Here is a 25,552-nt window from a genome sequence, read left to right as displayed (position 1 = left end):
ATATATATTAAGTGCTGGCAATTCATCAATCATTGTGGCTATACCAGAAAGAACATGAGAGACTTAATCTCTACCCTTGCGAAATTTGTTAAACTTCCAGTCTAATGGGAGAAAAGGACTACGGAACACCCACTCGCCATGTGCCAAGTGGCACAAAGGAAATATGCAGGGTGTTAGGGGAGCATATAACAGACCAACCACTGTGCACCCAAATGAGTGATGCCAGACATAGATCTTGTAGTACAAAAGTATCGAGGGATAACTTGGATATATCATGTTATCTCAAAATATAAGCAGAAGACAGTCATTCCATCACACCAAAATATATCTCAAAGAAAAAAAGGTAGACTTCCTGCCAGTATAGGCCTCTTGGCCCAGCAAATATACCAAAGACGCAAACCCATCAGGAACAGCCTGGATGATGCTCGCTTGTGCTTACCTAACACTCATGGCAGCAAGCCCACTGGGGTGAGGTGTGCCCAAGTCGTGCTTGCTCCTTTACACACTCAGAGACAAGTCAGTTAGATATCTTTTCAGTTGAGAAAATGTAATAGTTTTACATTTTGGAGGCTTTTTATTTCATTTATTTTTTTGGAGGCTTTAAAAAAAATTGACAGCTACAAACAAGGTAAACTTGCTTTTGACTAACTAAAGGTCTACACATTTTTTTTTTTTAATTGGAAGGTGTGATTGACTGAAGCCTTAACAATCTACCAAATTTACCCAAATCAGCATGTTACAATGAGGCACAGCAGAAAGATGGAAGGGGGTGAGATAGGCCATGTAAGAAATAGAGAAAGAAAATGCACACATTCAAACTTGCTGCACTGAAGCAAATACTTCTCATACAATGTCATATATATCTTTGAAGCTGAGTTATACAGTATTCTGTGTTAAATGCATTTTATGGGGATTTGGAGAGGATTTAGGTAAAGGCTGCCCCAATAAATGATTTACCAGCTCTAATAAAACATCAAGGAAATTGTTCAGATTGTATCTCAGACCAGTTAAAACACAAGTTTATAGAGGTCTCAGCAGCCCCCATATCCTCAAACTCAGTTTAAAAAGAAATGTTTATAGTGGTTAATTATCCCATATTACTTTTTTTTTTTAATGGTAGCAATTTCAAAAAAAGGAAAGATTGAAAGTAAATAAATAGGTATGACAACCAAGGGAGCTAGGAGAGAGAGAGAAAAGAAGATGATGACAGATCACTCATTCATCCTTTTACTCATTCAGTAAATATTTACTGATTGCCTATTATGAACCAAGTATTCTAGAACCAGGGCCTGGAAACCCAGGAGTGATCAGATAAGAGGGGTTCCTTCCTGCCTGCAGCTTCTGTTTAGTGAAAGAAACAGAAATTAGTAAATAAATGATATAACTATAAAAAAATTAATTTAAACCAAGGTAAGTAGTTTAAAGAAGAAAACAAGGTGAGGAGAAAATAAATAATCAGAAGAGGGGCCGGTGCTTCCTTATGTAGGGTAGTCAGGAAAGGCCTCTCCGGGGAGATAAAGTTGATGCCGAGGCCTGCAGTATATGCCATTAACTATACTATTATGAACTGGGAAAACATTCCAGACACAGGAAGCATCAACTGTAAAGTCCCTGATGTGACAAAGAGCTTGGTGTGTTTGAAGACCAGAAAGGAAGACAGATGTGAGAAATGAGAAATCATGCCGTGTGACCTTTGGCCTCAATTTTAACCTTTGGAAAAGATATTTTCCTCAAATTTTATTATTATTAATATTAATAATTTTAGTTGCCTTTATGAAAAAAATCTACATGCTAGATTTTTATACATTATCTTTCAACCTCCACAAGAATGACAGCATCCAAGTACAGGTATTATTATTCCAGTCTCATACAGGATAAAATATCTTCTGAGAAGTTAAGTAAATTGTTTAAGTTTATAAGCAGTGGCAAAACTGGAATCCATCTTCAGATTTATCCATAACACCTATACTCTTCCATTTCCATTAATTTGTTTGTTTTGTTCAACAAACGCTTGTTGACCCTATGCTAGAAGCTGTGCACACAGAAATAAATAAAGCAAAACATGGTAGGTTATGTTTCTAAAGATGGCTGTACAATACCTTCCAACCCAACATGCTGTTTTGCGATGGTGCCTTTCCGCTCTCCCATTAAGAAGTAGAATCTACTCCCCCTCTGCCTGACCATGTGACTTGCTTCACCAGTAGAACACAGTGGAAGTCACCATTTAACTTTTAAGGCTTGGCCTTGAGATATCTGCAGTTTCCACCTTCTCTGCTTGGAAGGATGCAACTTGGACTCCAGGCACCACAGTGAGAAGAAGCCCAAACATCGCAAAGACTCGTGTGGAAATGTGAGAACTTCAAGTGAGAACAGGAACCAAGATCGCACATGTATGGTCCCAACTGAACTACTCAAGCCAGACGACAGCCATGTGAGCCACCTGAGCTTAAGCTTCAGACATGGTGGAGCAGAGACTAGCTTTCTATGATGTGTCCCTGCCCGAATTCTCAACCCTCAGAATTGTGAACAAATAAAATGGTTGGTATTTCAAGGCACTAAGCCTTCAGACATTCATCATGCAACGATAAATATCCAAAAAACATAAGGAACTCAAAACTGGTAAAGGAAATAAGCGTAAAATACCTTTTCTAAAAAAAAAGATTATTTACCCATTTGAGAGCGTGAGCACACACAAGCAGGGGGAGGGGGAGAGGAACAAGTGGACTCCCTGCTGAGCTCAACATGAGGCTTGATCCCAGGACCCTGAGATCATGAGCTGAGCAGAAGTTAGATGCTTAACAGACTAAGCTGCCCAGGTGCCCCAAGCATAAAAACATCTTAAAAATAATGTGAGAGTTATGAGTGAGCAAGAGAAAAATATCTACATCAGTGTTGAGCTAAGGTGAGAAACTTTTGGGCTAAAATCTAGATAGTAAATATTCTAGACTGTATGGGTCATAGTGCTTTTGCCTCAACTGCTCAGTTCTCCTATTGTACAGAAAAATAGTCAAAGACAATATGTAACCAAACTGGTGTGTCTCAGTTCCAGTTAGACGTTTTTTTCTTTTACAAAAACAGATGGAGACCCAAATTTTGCCTAGGACTTGCCAATTCCTAGTCTAGACTTAGAGTATTTCTTATATATTGTTTTTCATTCTAGAAGAAGTATACATATTTTTCATCTTCTGGGCTCCTTGGCTCCCATTCCTACATGATGTTTCCGAGGCACAGGCTTGCATCTCTTAATTCAGAGCATGACTCACTAGTTAACCTGGAGACCACACTTCAACCCTTCCAGGAAAGCCTTGGTGAAAAGCATTTAAATTTTGAAATTTAACTGAAAACCAGTAGAACTTATTTAAAATGTGACTGGATAAGAGAGATTTGAGTTGATACTATGCTTTCCTGATGGTGATTCCAGAATGGAGGAGTAAAAGAACGCTCTTTAGGATGAAGTTGTGAGGTAGATAATTGCCCATTGGGAAAACCATTCAGGGCAAAAATCTTGAAGTAAACAGAGAGGTGGTGGTTTGGAATGGATGACTTTGTGTGGTTGGTTTATTTATTTATTTGAGAGAGAGAGAAAGAGCACAAGCAGGGGGAGAGGGAGAAGCAGACTCCCCACAGAGCAGGAGCCTGATGCAGGGCTTTATCCTAGGACCTGGGATCATGACCCAAGCCCAAGACAGATGCTTAACTGATTGAACCACCCAGGAGCCCCATGACTTTGAACAGCTACTAGGTCTCTTCTTTCTTAGGTTACTCCACATGTCATCCTGTCACTTACATATTCATTCCCTGCTACCCTTGATGAATCCCACCATTGCAAAATCCTATAATAATTACCTCTAAGAGGCTCCATTGTTCACTCTTTTATGTATTTTTTAAAATATTTATTATATGTATGCTTGCAGAGACAAATATACCTGTATATACATCAGGGAAAGAGAGCAATAGCTATTACCTGCTTGAATCTTAAGAGAATTCAGGTTTACAGCACATTTCCACACCAGCCACCCTCCCAATGCCATCTCCAGATGCTGCCTTCCTCTCCTGAAGATTTGGCTCAAACTTTTTCTGAGAGTCTTTCTCCATTCTTGAGCAAACTTGGCCATCAACCTCTCAATGTGTGCATGGCACTTTGTGCTTTTATATATATATTATATATTTTATTACATATATATAAGATATATATAATATATATTTATTACATATATGATATAAACTAGCAGATCACATTGATGTTTTTAAGCATCCAATTCCTTTTTGAACTTTCCCAAGTCAGGGTGCATATCATATAGACTACAATAGACATGCTATCAATATTTGTTGAATAAATGAATAATAAAAGCATAGGATGAATAAAGACTTGTTTAATTCAATTAATTTAAATTTGAAAATAGGGCAAGTTACTTACCAAACTGAAAATCTGTGTTTCTCCAGTTCTTCCAAGTAAGATGCATCCTCTGAGTAGTCCTCAATTTCTTTAGTTCTCCACACAGCTGAGCTTTCCATCACTGAGTGATCAATCAGACTTCTGCCTTTATGTGTGAACTTAAAGAAATAAAAAAATAAAGTTTTTTAGCAGATATCAGATGGAAAGTTTATCTGGTTTCAGTGACATTTTTCTCCAGAATTACTTGTAGAAGCATAGTTAGCCATGGGTTTTGCATTGAAATCATTGCTTTACATGCCCCATTCTCTCACTAAATCATCATGTCTTTGGGAGAGATGATCATGTTCAATTTTGCATTATTTCATAAATGTTGTTGGAATTAAAAAAAATAACCATGGTCATGGTATTTGTTTTAAGTCAGGACTGTTGGTTGCAAGTAAAGAAAATGCAACTTAAACTAGCTTTCAGCAAAAAGGAATTTGGAAAAAAGTTTGAAAAATCAGCCCACGGAGAAGACAGAAGCAGCTGGATTTCAGGAATATGGTAGCAAAGGAATCAAAGGTCCCTAGGACTCTTGCTCCCTCCTTCTCTCTGCTTCAGCAGCCTACTTCATTTTAGCCTTGCCACTAAGTTTCTTAGTTCCTCAACAACATATTTAAACTCAGGACCATACAATGTCTGTGGAGTTAATTGAGTAGAATATTAGAGAATGTATGATCCATTATGATGGATCCAGCAAAGTGATTGTCCCATTGGAGAAACTGAACTCTGTTCAACCAACAATTCTTAGGAGCCCTACAATGGTGGGGAGTGGGGAGAGGGAAAAGCTAACCTATCTGGGCTCTTCCTCCCTTATTCACCAAACCAGTTCAACTTCCATCTATATAGATATAAATAGATGATATATATTAGATAGAGATAGAGATAGAGATAGATAGAGATGATAGAGATAGAGATATACCTCTTTTGTAAGATTTTATTGCAAAGTGCTGCCAATAGAAATTCATTTGAAAACCATTAGTCTACAGAAAGAGGAAAGTAGGCATGACTTGCATTATAAGATAGTTTTATCAATACTTTTCTTTTTTTCTTTAGACTCTTTTCAAATTAATTACTTAATTAATTAATTTGAGAGAAAGAGAAAGAGATCAGGGGAGAAGCAGAGGGAGAGAAAGAAAGACAAGCAGACCCTGCACTGAGCACAGAGCCTGATGTGGGCTTTGATCCCACAATCCCAAGATCATGACCTAAGCCAAAACCAAGAGTCAGATGCTTAACAAACTGAGCCACCCAGGGGCCTCAAGGCTACTTCTTTTAATATTAAGTTGACTAGTTTGATTACCTTAAGAACAAAATCCAGTTATGACACCCATCAATTTAAAGTACTGTTTATTTTTGCCAGGCCATCATCCCCAGGCCTTTGCACAGATAGCAAACTGAAACATGAGCCAGGTCTTCCTCTGAAAAAAAAGGCCTATTTGTTTAACCTGGAGTTTAAATTTGAGGGATAAAAATAAATAAATAAATAAAAATGGGTATAATTAAGGAACCTCTGGGACAACATTAAGCAGAATAATGTTTACAACATAAGGGTCCCAGAAGTGGAAGAAAGAAAGGAAGGGGTAGAAAACTTATATAAAGAAATAATGACTGAAAATTTCCCTAACCTAGGGAAGGAAACAGATATCCAGATCCAGGAATCCCCAAGTTTCCAAATAAAATAAACCCAAAGAGAGCCACACCAAGATGCATAATAATTAAAATGTCAAAAGTTAAAGATAAAGAGAGAGTCTTAAAAGCAGCAAGAGAAAAACAAATTGCTATTTACATGGGAAACTCCATAAAGCTATCAGAATATTGTTCAACAAAAACTCTGTAAGCTAGAAGGGAGGACATGACTATTAAAAGTGCTCAAGGGGGAAAAAAAATACTTCCAACCAAGAATACTCTACCTAGCAAGATTATCATTCAGATTTGAAGAAGAGATAGAGTTTGTCAGATAAGCCAAAGCTGAAGTACTTTATCACTTAAGGAACTTCTTTAAGCTGAGGAGAAATGGCACTAATTAATAACAAGAGAATATATGGAAGTAAAAATATCACTGGAAAAGGTAAATATATAGTAAGGGCAGAAGATTAATCACTTATAAAACTACTAAGAAGATTAAAAGACAGAAGTAGTAAAATTAACTAAAACTACAATAATCAAGAAATATATAATATAAAAATATATCAAAAGTGGCAACAAAAAACATGAAATGTTGGAGGAGACAGTAAAAATGTAGAGTTTGGGAATGTGCTCAAATTTAAGTTGCTATCAACAAAATAGACTTTTACTTATGTAGGGTGATAATGTAAATCTCATGGTAACAACAAAGTGAAAACTTACTGTAAGTATACAAAAGAAAGTGAGAAAGGAATCTCAACTTAAACTAAAGAAAGTTACCAAATGACAAGGGAAGTAAGAAAGAAGAAAGGAACAGAGGAGAACTACAAGTATAGGCAGAAAATAATGAACAAAATGGCAGTAAATACATACCTTTCAAAAATTATTTTAAATATAAATGAACAGGGACACCTGGGTAGCTCAGCAGTTAAGTGTCTGCCTTCAGCTCAGGCAGGGCATGATCCTGGAGTGCTGGAATCAAGTCCCACATTGGGGTCCCTGCATGGAGCCAGGTTCTCCCTCTAGCTGTATCTCTAGCTCTCTCTCCCCGCCCCCCTCTCTCTCTGTGCGTGTGTGTCATGAATAAATAAATAAAATCTTAAAAAAATACATATATACATAAATAAATACAAATGAACAAACTTCTTCAATCAAAAGACATAGAATAGCTGAATATGTCAAGAGAGAGACACATTTCTACATATTGTCTGTATGATATAAACTGTAAGACATTGATAAAAGAGATTGAAAATGACACAAATAAGTGGAAAGATATTCCATGCTCCTGGATTGGAAGAAACAATATTGGGCACCTGGGTGGCTCAGTGGTTAAGCATCTGCCTTCAGCTCAGTTCGTGATCAAGGGAATCACATTCCGCATCAGGCTCCTTGCAGGGAGCCTGCTTCTCCCTCTGACTGTGTCTCTGCCTCTCTCTGTGTGTCTCTCATGAATAAATAAATAAAATCTTTAAAAACAAAAGGAATAACCAATATTTTTAAAATGTCCATACTGTCCAAAGCAAATTATAGATTCAATGCAACCCTTATTAAACTTGTAATGATATTTTTCACACAACTAGAACAAATAATTTAAAAATTTGTATGTAACCACAAAAGACCCCAGACAGCCAAAACAGTTTTGAGAAAAAAGAACAAGTCAAAGTCTGATTTCAAACTACACTACAAACCTATATTAATTAAAAGAGTATGGCATTGTCATAACAACAGATATATAAGTCAATAGAACAAGAAAGCCCCAAAATAAACCCACTATATGTGATCAGTTGAATTACAACAAAGGAAAAAAAAATATACAATGAGGAAAGAATGATCTCTTAATAAAAGGTGTTGGGAAAACTGAACAGCTACATGCAAAAGACTGAAACTGGACCACTTTCCTACACCTTTCAAAAATTAACTCAAAATATATTGAAGAACGTGAGATCTGAAACCATAAAACTCCTAGAAGAAAACATAGGTGCTCTGAGAGTGCTCTTAGCAATTTTTTTTTCTTTTTTGGTTCTGACTCCAAAGGCAAAGGAAACAGAAGCAAAAATAAACAAATGACACAACTTAGCCTAAAAATGTTTCTTCATAAAGAAGGAAACAATCAACAAAATGAAAAAGCAACCTACTAAATGGGAAAAGATATTTGTAAACTATCTGATAAGGGGTTAATGTCCAAAGTATAAAAATATCCTAAAAAAAAATATATCCTTATAACATAATAACAACAGCACAAATCCAATTAAAGATGGGCAGATCTGAATAGATATTTTTCCAAAGACACACAGATGGGCAACAGACACCTGAAAAGATGCTCAACATCACTCATCATCAGGGAAATACATCACCCGGAGATTTACCACACACCTATCACAATGACTATTCTCAAAACTAAACTACACTAAACAAGGAACAAGTATTGGCAGCATGTGAAGAAAGGAAAACCATAATGCACTGTTGGTGGGAACGTAAACTGCTACACACACTATAGAAAACAATATAAAGCTTCGTCAAAAAATAAAAATAGAGCTATATTGGGCACCTGGGTGGCTCAGTCAGTTAAGTGCCTGACTCTTGTTTTTGGCTCAGGTCATGATCTCAGGTTGCAAGATTAAGCCCCATTTCTGGCTCCACATTGGGCATGGAGCCTGCTTAAGATTCTCTCTTCCTTTCCCTCTGCCCCTGCCCCCTACCTCTCTCTCTCTCTGCCTTTCTATAAGTAAACAAACTAACAAATAAAAAAATAGAGCTAGAATATAATCCAACAATTCCACTACTGGATATGTATCTGAAGAAAACAAAACACATTTGAAAAGATATGTGCACCTCTATGTTCATTGCAGCATTATTTACAATAGCAAAGATATGAAAACAACTTTAAGTGTCCATCAATGGATGAATGAATAAAGAAGATGTGGGATATATATAGTATGTTCACATATAGTATATCCACATATAGTATCCATATATAGTATATATATAGTATATATATAGTGTATATATATATACATATATGCTCAGTATAAAAAGAATAAAATTATTGCCACTTGCAATGACATTGGTGGACCTTGATGATACTATGCTTAGTGAAATAAGTCAGATAGAAAAAGAATAATATTGCATTGATTTCACTTATAGGTTGACTAAAAAAAAAAAACAAAAAAACAAAACAAAACAAAAAAACCTTGACCTAGACTCATAGATACAGAGAACAAGTGTGTTGGTTGCCAGTGTGGGGTGGTGGTGAGTGAAGTAGATGAAGGGATTAAAAAGTACAAACTTACAGTTATAGAATGAATAAATCATAGGAGTGTAACGTACAGCATGGAGAATACAATTAATAATGTTAATAATGTCTCTAGTCTGTATGGTGAAAGAGGGTAACTAGACTTGTGACCATTTTGCAATATATGCAAATATCGAATCACTATGCTGTACTCCTGAAACTAATTATAATGTTATGTCAATCATATCTCAATAATTTTTTAAAAAAAGGAGAAACCAATCCCCTCAAAAGCAATCAATCAATCAATCAATCACTGTGGTTCTCTGTCTTTCTCAGCCTCTGTAACTTCTGTGTCAATAATGCTATTTTTAATGCTATTTTTAATAAGATTACTTACTGGTAGCATCTGTTTATTACTCCATTCCTTGAGTAAGTTAAAAAATGACAAAATGGTTTAAAAAATGAGTTTTGTGCTTGCTTTGGCAGCACATATACTAAAAAAAATAGAGTTTTTAATTGTCCCAATTAAATACATTTGATTTGTATACCTTACTAGACTGCTTAAAACATGCTTTGTAACTACTTATATTTTAGATTTAAAGGAATGTCATTATGAATTGCCTAGAATCATGTCATAGATTTGGTTTACCTACCAAACTTCCTGATTTGATGAAGTATAGGTATTTCATGATAGAATGCGTTAACTTGCTTTCTATTTGGCTAATGTATGAATATATATCTTGATTGTTTAATTAAATTCATGGTGGAAGTAGGAGGTACTATATTCCTCTTTATCTTTCATAGTATCTAACATGGCAATAACCACATGGTTGACATTCAAGAAATAGCTAGTAGTGGTCATTTCATTGAGGACTTCTATAATAATAACAACAATGAACTTTATCTTTAGTTGCTAAATCACAAAGCAAAACACTTGTGAATTTTAAAATAAATATTTTTTTAATCTTTGGATTTTCTTCAAAGAATATCTAAATATGCTAAAAATTACTTCAAATTGATGTTTCATAATACATAAGGTCATGGAAATTAGTTTATGTCCAAAGATATGAGCCCCCAAAGGAACAAAAAACACAAAGAAATAAATTTAAATTCAAAAAGAGCTAAGTACAGGCAGGGACCTTCCCAAGTAAGTACCAGGGTGTATGAGCCTACTCACAAAGAGGAATCCACCAACCATAGATTTATACCTTGAATCTATACCTGAGAATAATACTTTAACTAGGATATCATCAACATTCAAAAGATAGAAAACAGATCCTGTCTGTACCCTGAAGCCAAAGAACATCAACGCTGAAAAGAAATTATTCCAACAGTAATGTCTTTAGAAAGATGAATATCTATATTTTAAGAAATCAGTGGTGCAAAATTTGTTCTGGAACATCACATTTCATATATTTTGTGTATGGCTACTCATACCCTAATCCATCACAGAAATTAGTAACAAATATTGAAATATAAATTGCTAATATAAATTGATATATTATAAATTTGGTTTGTTGGGATTGCTCTTCAAATGCAAATGTTTATGGGACTCCTGGGTGGCTCAGTAGGTTAAGTGTCTGCCTTCAGCTCAGGTCATGATCTCCAGGTCCTGGGATCAAGCCCTGCATTGGGCTCCCTGCTCAGTGTGAAGTTAGGTCTCCCTCTCCATCCACCCCCTCCCCATCTCATGCTTTCTCTCTCTCTCTCAAGTAAATAAATAAAATCTTTAAAAAATATGCAACATTGCTTAGCAAACAATGAATGAACATTCTCTCAAAAACAATACAAAATGACAGCCAAGAGTGTTTTACAGAATTTTGAAAAATTAGTGTATATATAGCATTGGAGTGAAAGGGGTGGACAAGTATTATTCAGAAAGACATACATTCAAGTCTTCTCACTTCTTTGGAAACGTAGATTATTTAAAGTTCATGTGTTTATGTTTTTTAATATGAAAAATGGAGATAATATTTGACCTACATAGATCACAGGATTCTTGTGGAGACAAGAATCTGTGGAGATAATAACTATAAAATTCTTCTGGGCATGGGGTGGAGAGCACTTAAAATGCTTTAGAATATAAGGACAGAAGTGGTATCTGGCACAATGTACTACATAGCACAAGCGATTAATGGAACACTTCACATCCTTTCTTTTGCTTTTATTACAGCATTTCTATGAAGCAGTTAAGTAGAAAATATTACAAGGAGATTAATATTAAATCTCAAAGTTGTCCAACTCATGACATGGTAAGCTCATTAAATTGCATTATAGGATAGGAAGCAAAGCCCGGGGTCACTATCTCGTTCAAAGCTTTTGCCCTTTAGCCAGGATTCCTTCCATGACCCAATCAGCTAGTGGAGAAGGGTGACCATGATGGCACTGATGAGAAGGTAAGTCTTTGTGTAGAGAAAGAGTTTGCAGTTCACAGACCAGTGGCACCAGTGCATTGGAAAAGCATTACGCATTAATACAATGAAGCTCCACTTAGTGGCAGCATTTTTTCCCAAAACTCCTTACAGAGTCTTTGTGTGTGGCTCTAGGGAGCACTGTTCATCTGCCCATCTGGCCAGATGAAGAGCAAGGGGATTGTTTCATCAAAAGAGAAAGCCTTAGAAAAAGGAAGTAGTGAATAAAAGGCTGAATCCTGAGGATTATAAATGCTTTTGAACTTCCCTGAGAAGATCAGAAGGGAGCAGTGGTGGACGCTTTAATGCCTGCCCCATAAGGTGCACCATTTTTTAAGAAGGCAGTGGAGGAAGGTTTGGGGTGGAGGTACTCTGCTAAGAGGCTTGTGTTAATAAGATCACAGAATTACAAGTCAGAGATAACAACAACAAACACCAGGTGCATCTGAAATATCAAAGCAAACAAACATGACATCATGTTCAATTCCATCCATGCTGTTATTAGCATACAAAAAAAAAGTCACAGCTCTAAAATAAACCAGCCTAAATCCTGAACCCATCCAGCAAGTATACTCTTTCCTCTTTCCTTAATTCATATCTGATATGTGTACCAGATAATTTTTCAAGATAGCTATCCATTAGCAATGACCAGGGAGAAATAAAGTACCCCTGGCTGCCTAGAATTTACCTAGAGAGACCTCTAAATTGAGTAACCAACCTCCCCACCTTACTCCACCCCCAGTCTTCTGTTTCTGCCCTCTGGAGGACAACTAGCAGTTCTGGCCACTTGAAACCACAAATTTTGATTGTTTTCTGGTCATGTGTTATTTGGAAAACCAATGCATCCCTTGTGAAGTAGTACATTAGCCTCATTTGCCAACAGCCACCCTGGAAATTGCCTAGGTCAGCTCTTTCATATCAATGGAAGATCCAACTTAATCCCCAGTAAGCATACCAAGATGAGGAAAAAAAAGAAAACACTCAAATTGGAATAGGGAGTCTTAAATTTAGGTTTAGTAGGTCGTATAACTGCCCTTGTCCACAGCACTCAGTCACGTGATTCTGGGTGATGGGTGTGTGTCTGGCTCTCTTTACAGAACTGATTTAACAAAGACATATTCCTGATAAGAACAAGCTCCTTTCTGAAGCGATTCAATTAAGACACCTTCCCAAAGTGGCTGACCCCCCAGGGAAGAGTATAATATCCCAAGAAATTGACTCACAATTTTTGAAATATAATATTAAAAATAAAGTGAAAAAGAATTCCTTACTTGAACATGCAAACTCAGAAAATATAGGGAAGAATTTTAGATTTTCTGGACGATTGTATTCTTTCTCACCTTACCCTATGTTAGCTTTTCTTCTAATCCCAAAAGTTTAAATTCAACGATTAGTAGGGAAATTCACAAAAGCACATAGAAAACTAATATTAGATCCACAATATTCTGGGAGTCTCATGGGCATACCCTTTCTTCAGTGTCCCAAAGAGTATACATAAAAGTACGTAATATGTCGGGCATCTGGGTGGCCCAGGCAATTAAGCCTCTGACTCTTGATTTTGGCTCAAGTCATGACCTCAGGGTCATGAGATGGAGCCCCAAACTGGGGTCCATGCTCAGTGGGAATCTACCTGAAGATTCTCTCTCCCTCTGCCCCTCCCCCTGCTCATGCTCTCTCTCTCTCTCTCCCTCCCTTCCTAAAATAAATAATTAAAATTTTCTAAAAAGTACGTACTATGTAATAGTACTTAATATGTAATATGTATAAAAGGACATGAGCTTTTTTCCTTCCTAGAAGTTGTTCTTTGTTTCCTTATCCTAGCCCTTTACAACCCAAGAAGTAGAACACAATGTATACCCAGCTAGAGGAAGAAAAACAAATCGTAACTATTCGGAAGTATTATTTCATGATGAAAACAAATATGGAGCCGAGAAATAGACAGTCTGGGTTCAAAGCCCAGCTATACACTTATTAGCAACATTATCTTGGCTAACTCACTCCATCTCACTTGCCTTATTTGTCTTACCTGTAAAATAGAGAAAATGGTGATAATGGCAGTATCTGTGCCATTAGTTTGTTGTGAGAACAAGATGAGTCATTTGATGCAGAGAACTGAGAATATTTCCTGGAACCTAGTTATTTCCAAGCACTCAGTAAAGACTGAGTTCAAATGTCATCATTACAAATTTCACTAAACTTTTGATTCCTTAGTTTCTTTTTTTTTTTTAATATAAACTATGATAGAAACAGCAATTGTGAATGCTGTAGTGGTCATCTAGACATTAAAAACTTAGCCATTTATTTGATTAGATGGTGGCCCACTATTTAGAGATGAAAATAAGATAGACTTTAAAGTCCATCTTGAGGTTAAGGCAAAAAGTTGGTTCTAGGAGCACCTGGGTAGCTCAGTTGGTTAAGTGTCTGCCTTGGGTTCAGGTCATGGTCTCAAGGTCCTGGGACAGAGCCCTGCATCAGGCTCCCTGCTCATCAGGGAGTCTGCTTCTTCCTCTCTCTCTCTGCCTTTTCCCACCTCTTGCTCATTCTCTATCTTCTCAAAGAAATTTTAAAAATCTTAAAAAAAAAAAATAGTTGGTTCTATAGACCTAAAACTATTTAATCAAAAAAGTGGAAAATCAAGATAATTCAAGCAATTTGTATGAGAAAAGGCAGGGCTTGGAGAACAATCCCTTCACTTCAATTTTCTAGCCAGGCCAAATTTTCTGAATTCTTAAAACCCAAAGTCACTTGCTCTATGTAGATATGGACTTTGAAAATAGCTGAATATCTAAAAACTGGATTTAGTAAAATTAATTTAGACAATGTTTGAAAACCCAGGCTATGTAATTTATATAAATTTATCAAGAGAGTTTCTGGACAGACTTCATGGCAGCCATGATCATGCCAAATAACACACAGTACAATCAGCACATTTGCTAATCACCTGCCCAAGCGGGAAAGAGTCTTGTAGACTGATTAATTTAACTAAAGTCTTCAACAGCTTAAAGAAGTCTGATTCGGATGTAATAAAAATTTATTGGCATTACTGATTTCACAAACGTCAGCTGCTTTAGCATGTCCCACACTTCAAAACCTGCTTTGAAGACCAAATTACTTTCTACCTGTAAATATATTTTAAGAAATCATAGTTAATAATCAGGGTCTGCTGTTTTCATGGTCTTTCCTAAGCCAGTGTCTACAGCTTTCATCTTACCTTCTTGTGTAATTCATGGTCTTCTTTTAAGAGATCGAGATCACAGTCCATAGGGCAGGGACCAACTTTATTAGAAATGCTTCCTAGGGTTAAAAACAAAAGGTGGCAAAAATATATTACAGATTTTCACTTCATAGGGTATGTAAGCTTATACTACTGTAATCTAAGAGTTTTTGTAAAGCCTGACAAATGGGGGTAAAATGAAGAATTGTAAGAAGGAGGCTCTTAAGATGTTCTATCCCTCCAATTTTAATTTGATCAATGTATGGACTTCAAGTAGAACTCTACCAGTGGCCACACCACAGGGATGCAGTTTACAAGCAGCAGCTGTGTCTGATCTGCTTTCTTACCCACATCTGGGTAGGATTCTCCATTATCAGCTATTTTTCTGGGATCGAGTTTTCAAAGAAACTCCTCTGCACTTCATATCAATGTTCTCATATTTTGAGACTAGAAAATTCTGTTCTCTCTCTGTGCCCAGTATTTTCCAGCTGAGCTTTCTTGTGTATGGTGCATGATTTATTTTGTATCAGAGTTTCTCAATCTCAGCACTATTGGTATTTTGGTTTGGATCCTTCTTTGTTATGGGGGCTGCCCTGTGTTCTGTAAAATGTTTAGCAGCATTTCTGGCCTCTACCCACTAGATGCCAGCAGTACCTTCCACCTCTCCACCCCACTCCACATTTTGTGACAACCATACATGTCTCCAAGCATTGCCAAATGTCCCTTGGGGGACAAGACATCCCCAGTTAAGAACAACTGCTCTAGGTCAAAATCTCTTTGAAAAAAAAAAAAAGCCTCTTCGCAGGCAATAGGTCTTGTTCATCTTTGTTTTTTTCCACAATGTCTAACACAGGGCCTGAAACAGTGTACCTTCAATACTGTTTCTTAAATATACATCAATCATATAAGTTGACCTAACATCTTTTTATTTAAGTATATACATATCATATATGATAAGTAGCCAAAGTCTTGCTGCTTGCCCTCTTCTCCCCTTCCAGGAATTAAATATTATCATTGCCAGGCCCTTTGCAATTGCTCTTGTGGATATTTATTTTAATGAGATTTCCATATTATTAAAGTTTTAAGACATGGACTCCATGTATGCATGCTTTAGAAAACTTGTTTTCCCTAAAGATGACCCAGCCAGCCTCTTCTTCCAAGATGAGGTCTATGTGGCTCATGCATTTTGAGCAGCGATGGTTTCACTGTATTTTCTAGCTCTGCTCCTCCTAGTGCTCTGTCCAACTGAAGGCAGACACCAAAGAATGTCCCTCTTCAGGGAGAGTCCGATGAGTCAGGTGCCCCCTGTGTGAGAAGCCTGGCACTTTAGTCTATTGAGATGAGGGTCTTGTAAACAGTTAAAAGAACTTCCTTGAGTCCAAAACAGAATTTATTGATAGTGAGGTCAAAATCAAGATGCGAAAGAGAGAAGTGAAAGAAGTGGAATTACATTTTAAATATACCATTTCTTTAAAAGACTTGAAATTTAAATTTGCAGTGCAAAGCTGGTGGGTGGAGTAACAAATACGAAATCATGATAGAATGAATTTTTAGTGTTTTTGCAGAACTTCACATATATTATATTGTTTATTACACACACACACTCACACAAAACTGTTAAAAGAGCTGTCATTACCTCATTTGACAGACTTGGAAATTGAGACTCGAACAGATCAAAGAACGGGTGCAAATCAGCTAACCAGTAAAAAATCTGGAATTTAGACCCAGTTCTATTTGACCTCAAAGCCCATGTATTTAACCCTTCATTTACATCTTATGTGAGAACCATACTCCATTTTCTACTTATAGACATTTCTTTGAACATTGAACAATATATTGATTTTGTATTGCTTGCTGGAACACATTTCTACCAACTTGGACACTTAATACTCATTTAAGTGTTTTTGCAAGTGAGAAATCTGGGCAAGCATGGCCCAATCGGTTCCACTTCTTGAAGTCTTACCAGGCCAAAGTCAATGTATCAGACTGGGCTGCAGTTCTTGTCTGGGTCTTGGGATCCTCTTCCAGGCTTGCTGGTTGCTAGCAGAATTCATTTCCTTCTCACGCTTTCCTCAGGGTCCCCTTCAAGCCAACAACTGTGGGATGCATCCTGATGCTTTGAATTTCTCCAACTTTTTCTTCTGCCTTCTCTTCTGCTTACCAGCCCAAGAAAGTTCTATCCTTTAAACGCTCATGTGATTACCTTAGAGTCTCACTCAGGTCATCTCTTTCCAGGCATGTACAGCTTCTGGGGATGAGTGCTTGGACATTGCTGGGAAACAATGTTAGAAATCCTGCCTACTAGAAGCAATCTTCGACACAACGAAATTTATATTGCTGTATGTTAAAATGCAGTGATGCTGTGCATGTCCAGGTAATCAATCAAGTCCCAACCAGAGACAGTCTTCTAAAAGTCTTCAACGTTTTCTAGGACACCTGGGTGGCTCAGTAGTTGAGCATCTGCCTTCAGCTCAGGGTGTGATCCTGAGCCCCACATCGGGCTCCCTGCATGGACCTTGCTTTTCCCTCTGCCTGTGTCTCTACCTCTCTCTCTTTCTCTGTGTCTCATGAATGGATAAATAAATTTTTAAAAAATAAAAAATAAATAAAAGTCTTCAATATTTTCTTTGTTCTTATGTAAAATATTCTCTGCTCTAAAACCTACCTTCTTATTTATAAAATTGTGTATAGTAAATTCATATACATTAGATAATTATTAATGTACACTTCATATAATTATATACCTTATGTAACAAACCATTATACATGATATAAATGTGTACATAATACAATTCTTATCAAATTATAACCATGCTGTATACCCAGTTCTCATTCTTTTTTACATTTATATTGTTTCTTATTATTAAATATTCCTCAAAGTCTGATTTTTAAACACCACGCAATAGTATATCATTTGTTTTTACTTAATCAGCCCGCTTTGGTTGGATATTTACATCATATTGAACAAATTTTACAAAAAATCTTAAGATTTATCTGTGCTTGCTTCCACAACAAGTATCTAAGATCAGGAATACTAAATTAAACACTTAAGATTCACAAAAAGAACTATCAAAATTCTATCTGCAGTTCACAATGTTTGAGAGTATCCAATTTACCCACATGCTTGCCAAAACAGACTCTCACCATATTCTTCAGTTTGGCCTCCTTGGTAGACAAAATTAACATTTCATTGTTATTTTAATTTTCAATCCTGTAATTCTAAAAAATGTGAACACTTTTATGTTTGCTGAGCAAGTATGCTTTTTATGCTGTAAATTGCCATTTCCCCAAATTTTTTTCAGTTGGAATATTTAACATTTTCTTTAGAATTTTTATCTTTCCATATCAAAGATGTTAACTCCATTGCCTGGCACACCGGTTCAAAATATTTTTCTGTTTGCAGTTTGCATCATAATTTCTTTGAGGTGCGTGTGTGTATGTGTGTACGTGTGTAAGATGTAGTCTTCATTCTTATATAATCATGAATATCAATGTTTTCCCTTTATTGTTTCTCTTTTTGCTTATAAGCTTACCAAATTTGTCCACACTAGATCATCAAATGAAGTGTTACAGAAGCAAACTTTAAGTAAATAATTCCTATGATTCTTGCAGGATTTTCTTTCATATTTCCCCACTGCCATTCAGGTAAGCAACCATGACATGAGGAGTCCTAACATCACAGGGTTAGACGTGAAAATAAAACCAAGTTTCATTCCTCTCAAAGGACCCTTTCTTATTTCCTTTTTCTTTTCATTACTTTGCCAAGTCACCCAGACTCAAAATCTCCTCCATGCGTTTTCCTTCCCTACTGTGACTCACAGCTAATCATTTGCCACTTTTCTCCTCTACTCTGTTTAGAAGATTTTATAGCCATTCCTTCCTCTTGTCAGCCATAAACCTGACTTCAACCTTCATCACTTTCCCCAAAGCACATGTACAGGCAATAGACAGACAGATACATAGATTGATACAGATAACTGGTGACTTTAAACTGAAGCATACTTATACTTTCATTCCCAATTTTTTTATCATATAATAAGAAATCATGGCCTTCTCAGTGAGTCATAAAATATACACCTTAACTATATTTTACTTAAAATAATTTTTCCCTTGATCCTCCTTCATATCTTCCATCCATATACCCCTAACACCTTTCCATTCCACTTGCTCCACATAATCCATTCTATTTTCTCCATGCTCATTTAATCAGATATATACATGTACACATATATTAGACATGGGGACACACACGCTGATAAAGGTATTGTTCACTGTTAGATACTACATATTCCTGACTATTTAACCTTTATCACTCAACAATATCTGATGGAAATCCCTTTGAGTCAATAATTACAGCTCTAATTTATTATACTTAATGGCTGTCTAGTATCTTAAATCATAAATGTAGCACAATTTATTTGACCATTGCCTACTCATAAAATTCATTTGTCTTCATTTTTATATTCTTAACAAAAAGAATGCTACAACAAAATCTGTGTACTTGTATCCATCCACACTAGTGTTTTTATTCCTGTGGATGAGTTTCCAGGGTGAGATTGCTGAGTCAATGAGTTCACATATTTTAAATGTTAATAGATGCTGTCAAGTTGCTTTCCAAAAAACTTCTATATACTTCCATAAGGAAATTGATTTTTCTGAATCCTTGCCACCATTTGATCATCTTTGAATTATTAATTTATAGTATTCTTAGATTATGGTCAGAGAGAACAGATTCAATTATTGTATTTTGTATACATCTGTCATCTAACAAGGTTATGTTAGGCTTTATATTCAGCTGTTGTGTTATTTGATGCATATAAGTTATGTCATATTATATCTTTTTCATAAATTGTACCTTTTCTCACTATGAAATGTTCTTCTTTTACATTTCAGACCTGATTAAACCTTAAATGCCAACCTGCCTGATGTAAACATTGCTTCCCAAGACAGTTTTATTTTTGTTTTAATTTTCTGGTATCAGTTCATCCATAGAAGTGCAACATTTCTTTGTCACTACTTATGCACGTTTACTGTAAGTTGCAGGTTTTCTTTCTAACTCAGTTTGAAGGTCTCTTTTACTGGGGGAATTATCATGTTATTAGAAATATTATATATTTTATTTCTTTTTTAATCACTTTACTTTTCTACTTCTTCTCCTTTTCTGAATCTTTGCTGATTCACTTGGGATGATGTGTTCATTTCTCTTGGCCTTGCCTTCCTTAATGTATATGCTTTTCCATTCAACTATGATAACTTTATTTCTCTGTAGCATAGGCATATACAAAAAGGACAAAGTTAGAAGGGTACCACAGAATGCCTGGTTCTAATAAAGGAGTGGTAAACAAAACAAAACAAAACAAACAAAACAAAACAAATAAACGAAACAGCACCAAGCTAGAGACCCCTGGCAAAAGGAAAGATATGAAAGTATATGTCCAAAGAAAGCATAAACGTGTCCCATGAAAGAAGAGGCCAGGTTTTAAAAACCCAGCAACTTCTACCATTTGTTAACACCAGAGAAATAAGCTCTTCTCTGCCATCTACCCCTGGCCAGCCCCTGATTAGATCCTAAAGGAGTCAATAAACATAATTCACAAGATGGAGAGAACTGGCAAAAGTATAATTCTCACAAAAGAATGTACCCAAGCTCTGCCTCCCTTCTCAATATTTAGGGCCAGCCTGAAGGAAACTGCAGGCAGGGTAAAGTCTTTAAAAGATGTTGATAACATTTTTTTGTTTTTATTACTAGCCAGACTAGGCATATGAACCAGTAACTTCAGACTGGAGGCAGGGGTGCTAATAAGGTCAAGAGAGGAATTATGGCTCATCACAGACTCCATTCATACAGGTACTTACCTCATCGCTCTAACTCTGCATGCCGTGTTTATGGTAAAACTCGAATAAAATAAGATAAAAACAGAGAAGGAGACAAACCATAAGAGACTCTTAACTATAAGAAACAAACAGAGGGTTGACGGATGGAAGGTGTGGGGTGGGAGGGAGTAAATGGGTGATGGGCATTAAGGAGAGCACTTGATGTAATGAGCACTGGATGTTGCATGCAACTGATGAATCACTAAATTCTACCCCTGAAACTAATAATATGCTATATGTTAACTAAATTGAATTTAAAATAAAAAATTTTTAAATTAATAAAAAGCATTTTTAGAAAAAAATTAAGAATAAAAAAATAAAAGGCAAGGTCAAAGACCACCGTACTCCTTGCAGACTTTAACACTTGAATCAGATGATGATGTTACTGGCAACTCTGCTGTCACACACTCTGTGACTCTCCCTGGCTAAATCCAGAATATCTGAATCCAATATTATTACTTTTAAAATCAAAGTGCTAAATGATAGTTTATGTATAACGATGTACATATTCTAATTTCATGAGTTTTGACAAACATGTAACTCCCACCACAATTAAAATATAAGGCATTTAGCATCACTACCCAAAATGCTCCTATATCCTTTGTGGTTGAGCCCCCATTCCCAGTGCACACATGCACACACACACACACACACACACTCCTGGCAGCCACTGGCAACCACTTCACTGATTTTTAACACTACAGATTAGAATTCTGTTACAAAATTTCATACATGTGGAATAATACAGTATTTACTCTTTTGTGGTTGGCTTCTTCCAATAGTATTTTGATATCCATCTCTCTTTTATTACTAATAAGCTGTTTTGTTACTGTACTGTAATTTATTAATTCATCTAATGATGGATATTTGCACATTTCAAATTTTTGAATGTTGTGAGTAGAGCTACTATGAACACTCATAGTGAAGTCTCTTTGTGGACATGTTTTTGTTTTTATTTGGGAAATATAGGAGTGGAATCACTGGGTCTTTGGTAAGTGTTTATTTCATTTAACAAGGTTTTACAAAATGGTTGTGCCATTTTATACTCCTACCAGCAATGTATGCAAGTTTCCTCCAAGTCACCATCAACACTTGGTTGAGTTATTTTTTTTTAATTTTAGCATATTAATGATCATAAAGTGGCAACACCTACTTTTAATTTTCATTTTCTGATGACTGAAGGTCCTTTATAAACTAATTGGGCATTTCATCTATCCTTTTATGAAACTTTTAAGTATTATAATTTTTAAGTGATTTGTTTTCTTCTTATTAGTGAATTGTAAAAGTTCTTTACATAATCTGGATACAAACCATTTTTTAGATACAGGTGCTGCAATTGGTTTCTCACAGTTTATAACTTGTCATTTATTTTTCCTAGTGGCAATTTGACTAGAAAAAGCTTAGTTTTGTTGATATCCAATGTATTTGTTTTTCTCTTAAAGTAAATAATTTCTGTGTCCTGTGGACAAAATTATAAAGATTTCCCCTATGATTTATACTAGAAGTTTTGTTGCACTAGCTAGAACTTCCAGGATATAAAGAGATGAGATGAAACATTTTTGCCTTGTTCCTGATTTACAAAAGGACATATTTAATCTTTCTCCATTATGTCAGAGAAACATATGCTGTACTACTTAAATCTTTTAAAATATACTAAGATCTAATTTATTACCCAACATATGATCTACCTTACAAGCATTCTGTGTTTCCTTGAGAAGATATATGCCACTTTTTTTTAGGTGAACAGTTTTGTAGATATCAATAGTATTGTTCAGATCCTGCATATCCTTCTTGACTTCTTTTTTTGTCTCTGCATTTCCTTGATGATAATGAGTATCTTTGCATCTTTTTGTGTATCTGCTGGTCATCCATATATCTATCTTGGAAAATGTCTATTCAGATTATCTGCCCATTTCTTAATCAAATTGATTTTTTTTTTTTTTTTGGCTATTGAGTTGTGTAAGTTACTTGTATATTTTAGATGTAGTCCTCTATCAAATATATGATTTGCAAATACTTTCTCCCATTTGGTAGATTGTCATCATTTCATTTTATGGGTGGTTTCTTTTGCTGTGCAGAAGCTTTTAGTTTAATGTAATCCCACTTGTTTGTTTTGTTTTATGTATTCATTTGTTTTGCTTTTGTTTCCTTTTCTTTTGGTACCAAATCCTAAAGTCATCATCAAGACCAACACCAAAGAACTCACCACCTATATATTCTTTTAATTTTACAGTTTCAGGACATTTCATGAATATTTAATCTCTGTCATTAGGAACAAATTTAGGATTGTTTTATCTTCCTAATAAATTGCCCCTTTCATATTTGTCTCAAAGTCTACTCTCAGATTTCTCATATGAGATATTAATGTGACCACACCAGTTTCCTTAGGTATAGCATTTCCATGGTATATATTTTTCTGTCCTTTCACCTTCAAATTTTCAGTGCATCTCTCATAGACAGCATTGAGTGAAGTCTTGCTTCATTTAATTGACAGTCTCTGCTTTTTAATTTAATTATTTAGTCTTGAACATTTTATATAATTGTTTATGATTAAGTTTGTCTACCATCTTGCTATTCATTTTTTTCTCTGTACCTTTTGCTTCTTTGTTCTTCTGCTGAGCCTCTTCTGTCTTCTTTTGGGTTACTTACATGTTTTTAGTATTATATCTTATTTTCTCTATCTTTTATTCTTTCCTCTATTATTTTCTATTATTTTTGCATCTTTGAGATTGTTTTACTATTCAATCTAGGACTAATAGCATGGATATTAAAGTTATCCATGTCTATTTAGAGTCAAGAATATAGAATTTTATACTTCACACCCAACAGTTCCCATCGTCCACTTTACACTTCCCATTTTGTAAATATGGTAAACTAATAACAGTATGATTCCAGCTCCCACCTCCTCACCCTTTTAGCTATTGTTATATGTATTTTATCAGTATGTAGTTTACAACCCCACCTCATAATGCCATTTTATTTTGTTTAAATAGTTACATTTTAAGAAAAATATTAGACAAATGAGATCTTCATATTTACCTCTATATTAGCCATTTCTGGAACTTCTCTATTCTTCTATGTAAATCATCTTGTAATGTTTTCCTACAACCTAAAGAATACTCTCTAGCTTTGTTTGTTTGTTTGTAGTGCTAGTCTGCTGGAGAAATATTTTTTCAGCTTTCCTTCATCTAAAAATGTCTTCATATCAACCTCAATTTTGAAGGATTTTTGCTAGATACAGAATTCTGGATTAACATTTCTTTCATCAGTAAATTAATTATGTCATTGCAAGGATTTCCAGTCTCCACTGTTTCTGATGACAATGTTGGCTGTTTTTCATATCACTGTTCCTTTGCATATAATGTTTTTCTTTTTTTCTTCCATCTCTTTTCAGAATTTTTACTTTTATTTTGTGTTATTCAGTTTGACCATGATATTTTCTTTTTTTAATATTTTTTGAATTAATCTCTACATCCAACATGAGCTTGAACTTATAACCCCAAGATCAAGATCAAGAGACTAAGCCAGTCAGGCACCCAAACTATGATACTCTTAATACAAGCTTCCTTTTTTTTACTTTTTCAAGGTTCACTGAGGGTATTCAACCTGTAAGTCAATATATTCCATCGATTTTGGGAAGTTTCCAGTCATTATCTTTTAATACATAGCTCTTCCATTTTATGACCTTCTTTTCCTTCTAAGATTTCCTTTACATGTATTAAAACCATGTGATATTTTTCCATGGGTCTCTCAAGTCTCTCCATTTCTTTCTCAGCTTTTTCTTTTCTTACTTTATCTTGATTAATTTATTTTAATTCTTGGATTTTTAGTTCCATAACTTCCATTTGGTTACATTGATTATAATTTCCATGTCTCTACTGGATGATCTAACCATTCATTAAGATCATATCTCCCTTTCCTTATTAGAAAGTAATTTCTTGAAATTTACACGTGTATTTATAGTAAATGCTTTTCATTCTAAATTTAATATCTGAATCATTTGGGGTTATTCTTATTCACTATTTTCCCTATCTAAGATTTATGTTTTCTTGTTTCTTTGCATGTCTAGTAATTATAGATTATATAATGTAAACTAGAGAAGGCTTTGGATTCTGTTGTCTTCCTTGGAAAAATTGTTGTGTTTTTTTCTCCCATTTACATTTGTTTGTTTTGTTTTTAGTATACAATTCAATTACTGGCAAGTACCATTAAATTGGGTAGGCTTGAATTTACTTTTAGGTACAACCTATCTATGAAAAAACAAGGATTTCCAAGCCACTTTAACTCAATCTCAAAACCCTAACTCCTCTGCTGATCTTGCTGAAGCATGGTTCTAAGATTTTTATGGTTTCACATCTCACCATTAGGTCTTTAATCCATTTTGAGTTTATTTTGTGTGTGTGTGTATGGTGTTTGAAAGTAGTCCAGTTTCATTCTTTTACATATAGCTGTCCAGTTTTCCCAGCACCATTTATTGAGAAGAATCTTTTAACCACTGTATCTTCTTTCATCCTTTGTCACAGATTAATTGACCCTATAACTGTAGGTTTGTTTTTGGGAATCCTATCCTGTTCCATTAATCTATGAGTCTCTCTTTGCACCAATACCATACTGCAGCTTTGTAGTATATCTTGCTGGAATTGTGATACATACAGTCTTATTCTTCTTAGGAATGCTTTGGCTACTCAGGGTCTGTGGTTCCATACAAATTTTAGTATTGTTAGTTTTAGTTTTTTTTTTAAGAAATGTTGTTGGTATTT

At 35.3% G+C, this 25,552-nt stretch overlaps 1 protein-coding gene across 1 annotated transcript in view; it reads right to left on the bottom strand.

The window, feature by feature from the left end:
* Nucleotides 1-25,552, bottom strand: part of LOC144306479 (uncharacterized) — a 329,755-nt gene that overhangs the window by 137,041 nt on the left and 167,162 nt on the right. Inside the window, exons 13-14 of the mRNA XM_077885883.1 lie at nt 14,916-14,998; nt 4,418-4,554 (exon numbers count right to left, since the gene is read on the bottom strand). Of these exons, the coding sequence (XP_077742009.1) occupies nt 4,418-4,554; nt 14,916-14,998 (220 nt within the window). The remainder of the gene's footprint in view (nt 1-4,417; nt 4,555-14,915; nt 14,999-25,552) is intronic.

Source organism: Canis aureus, chromosome 37 (genome assembly GCF_053574225.1).
Source record: "Canis aureus isolate CA01 chromosome 37, VMU_Caureus_v.1.0, whole genome shotgun sequence".
NCBI classification, from domain to species: Eukaryota; Metazoa; Chordata; class Mammalia; order Carnivora; family Canidae; genus Canis; species Canis aureus.
Note: the sequence above shows the minus strand (reverse complement) of the source record. Positions and strands in the feature narration are given on the sequence as shown.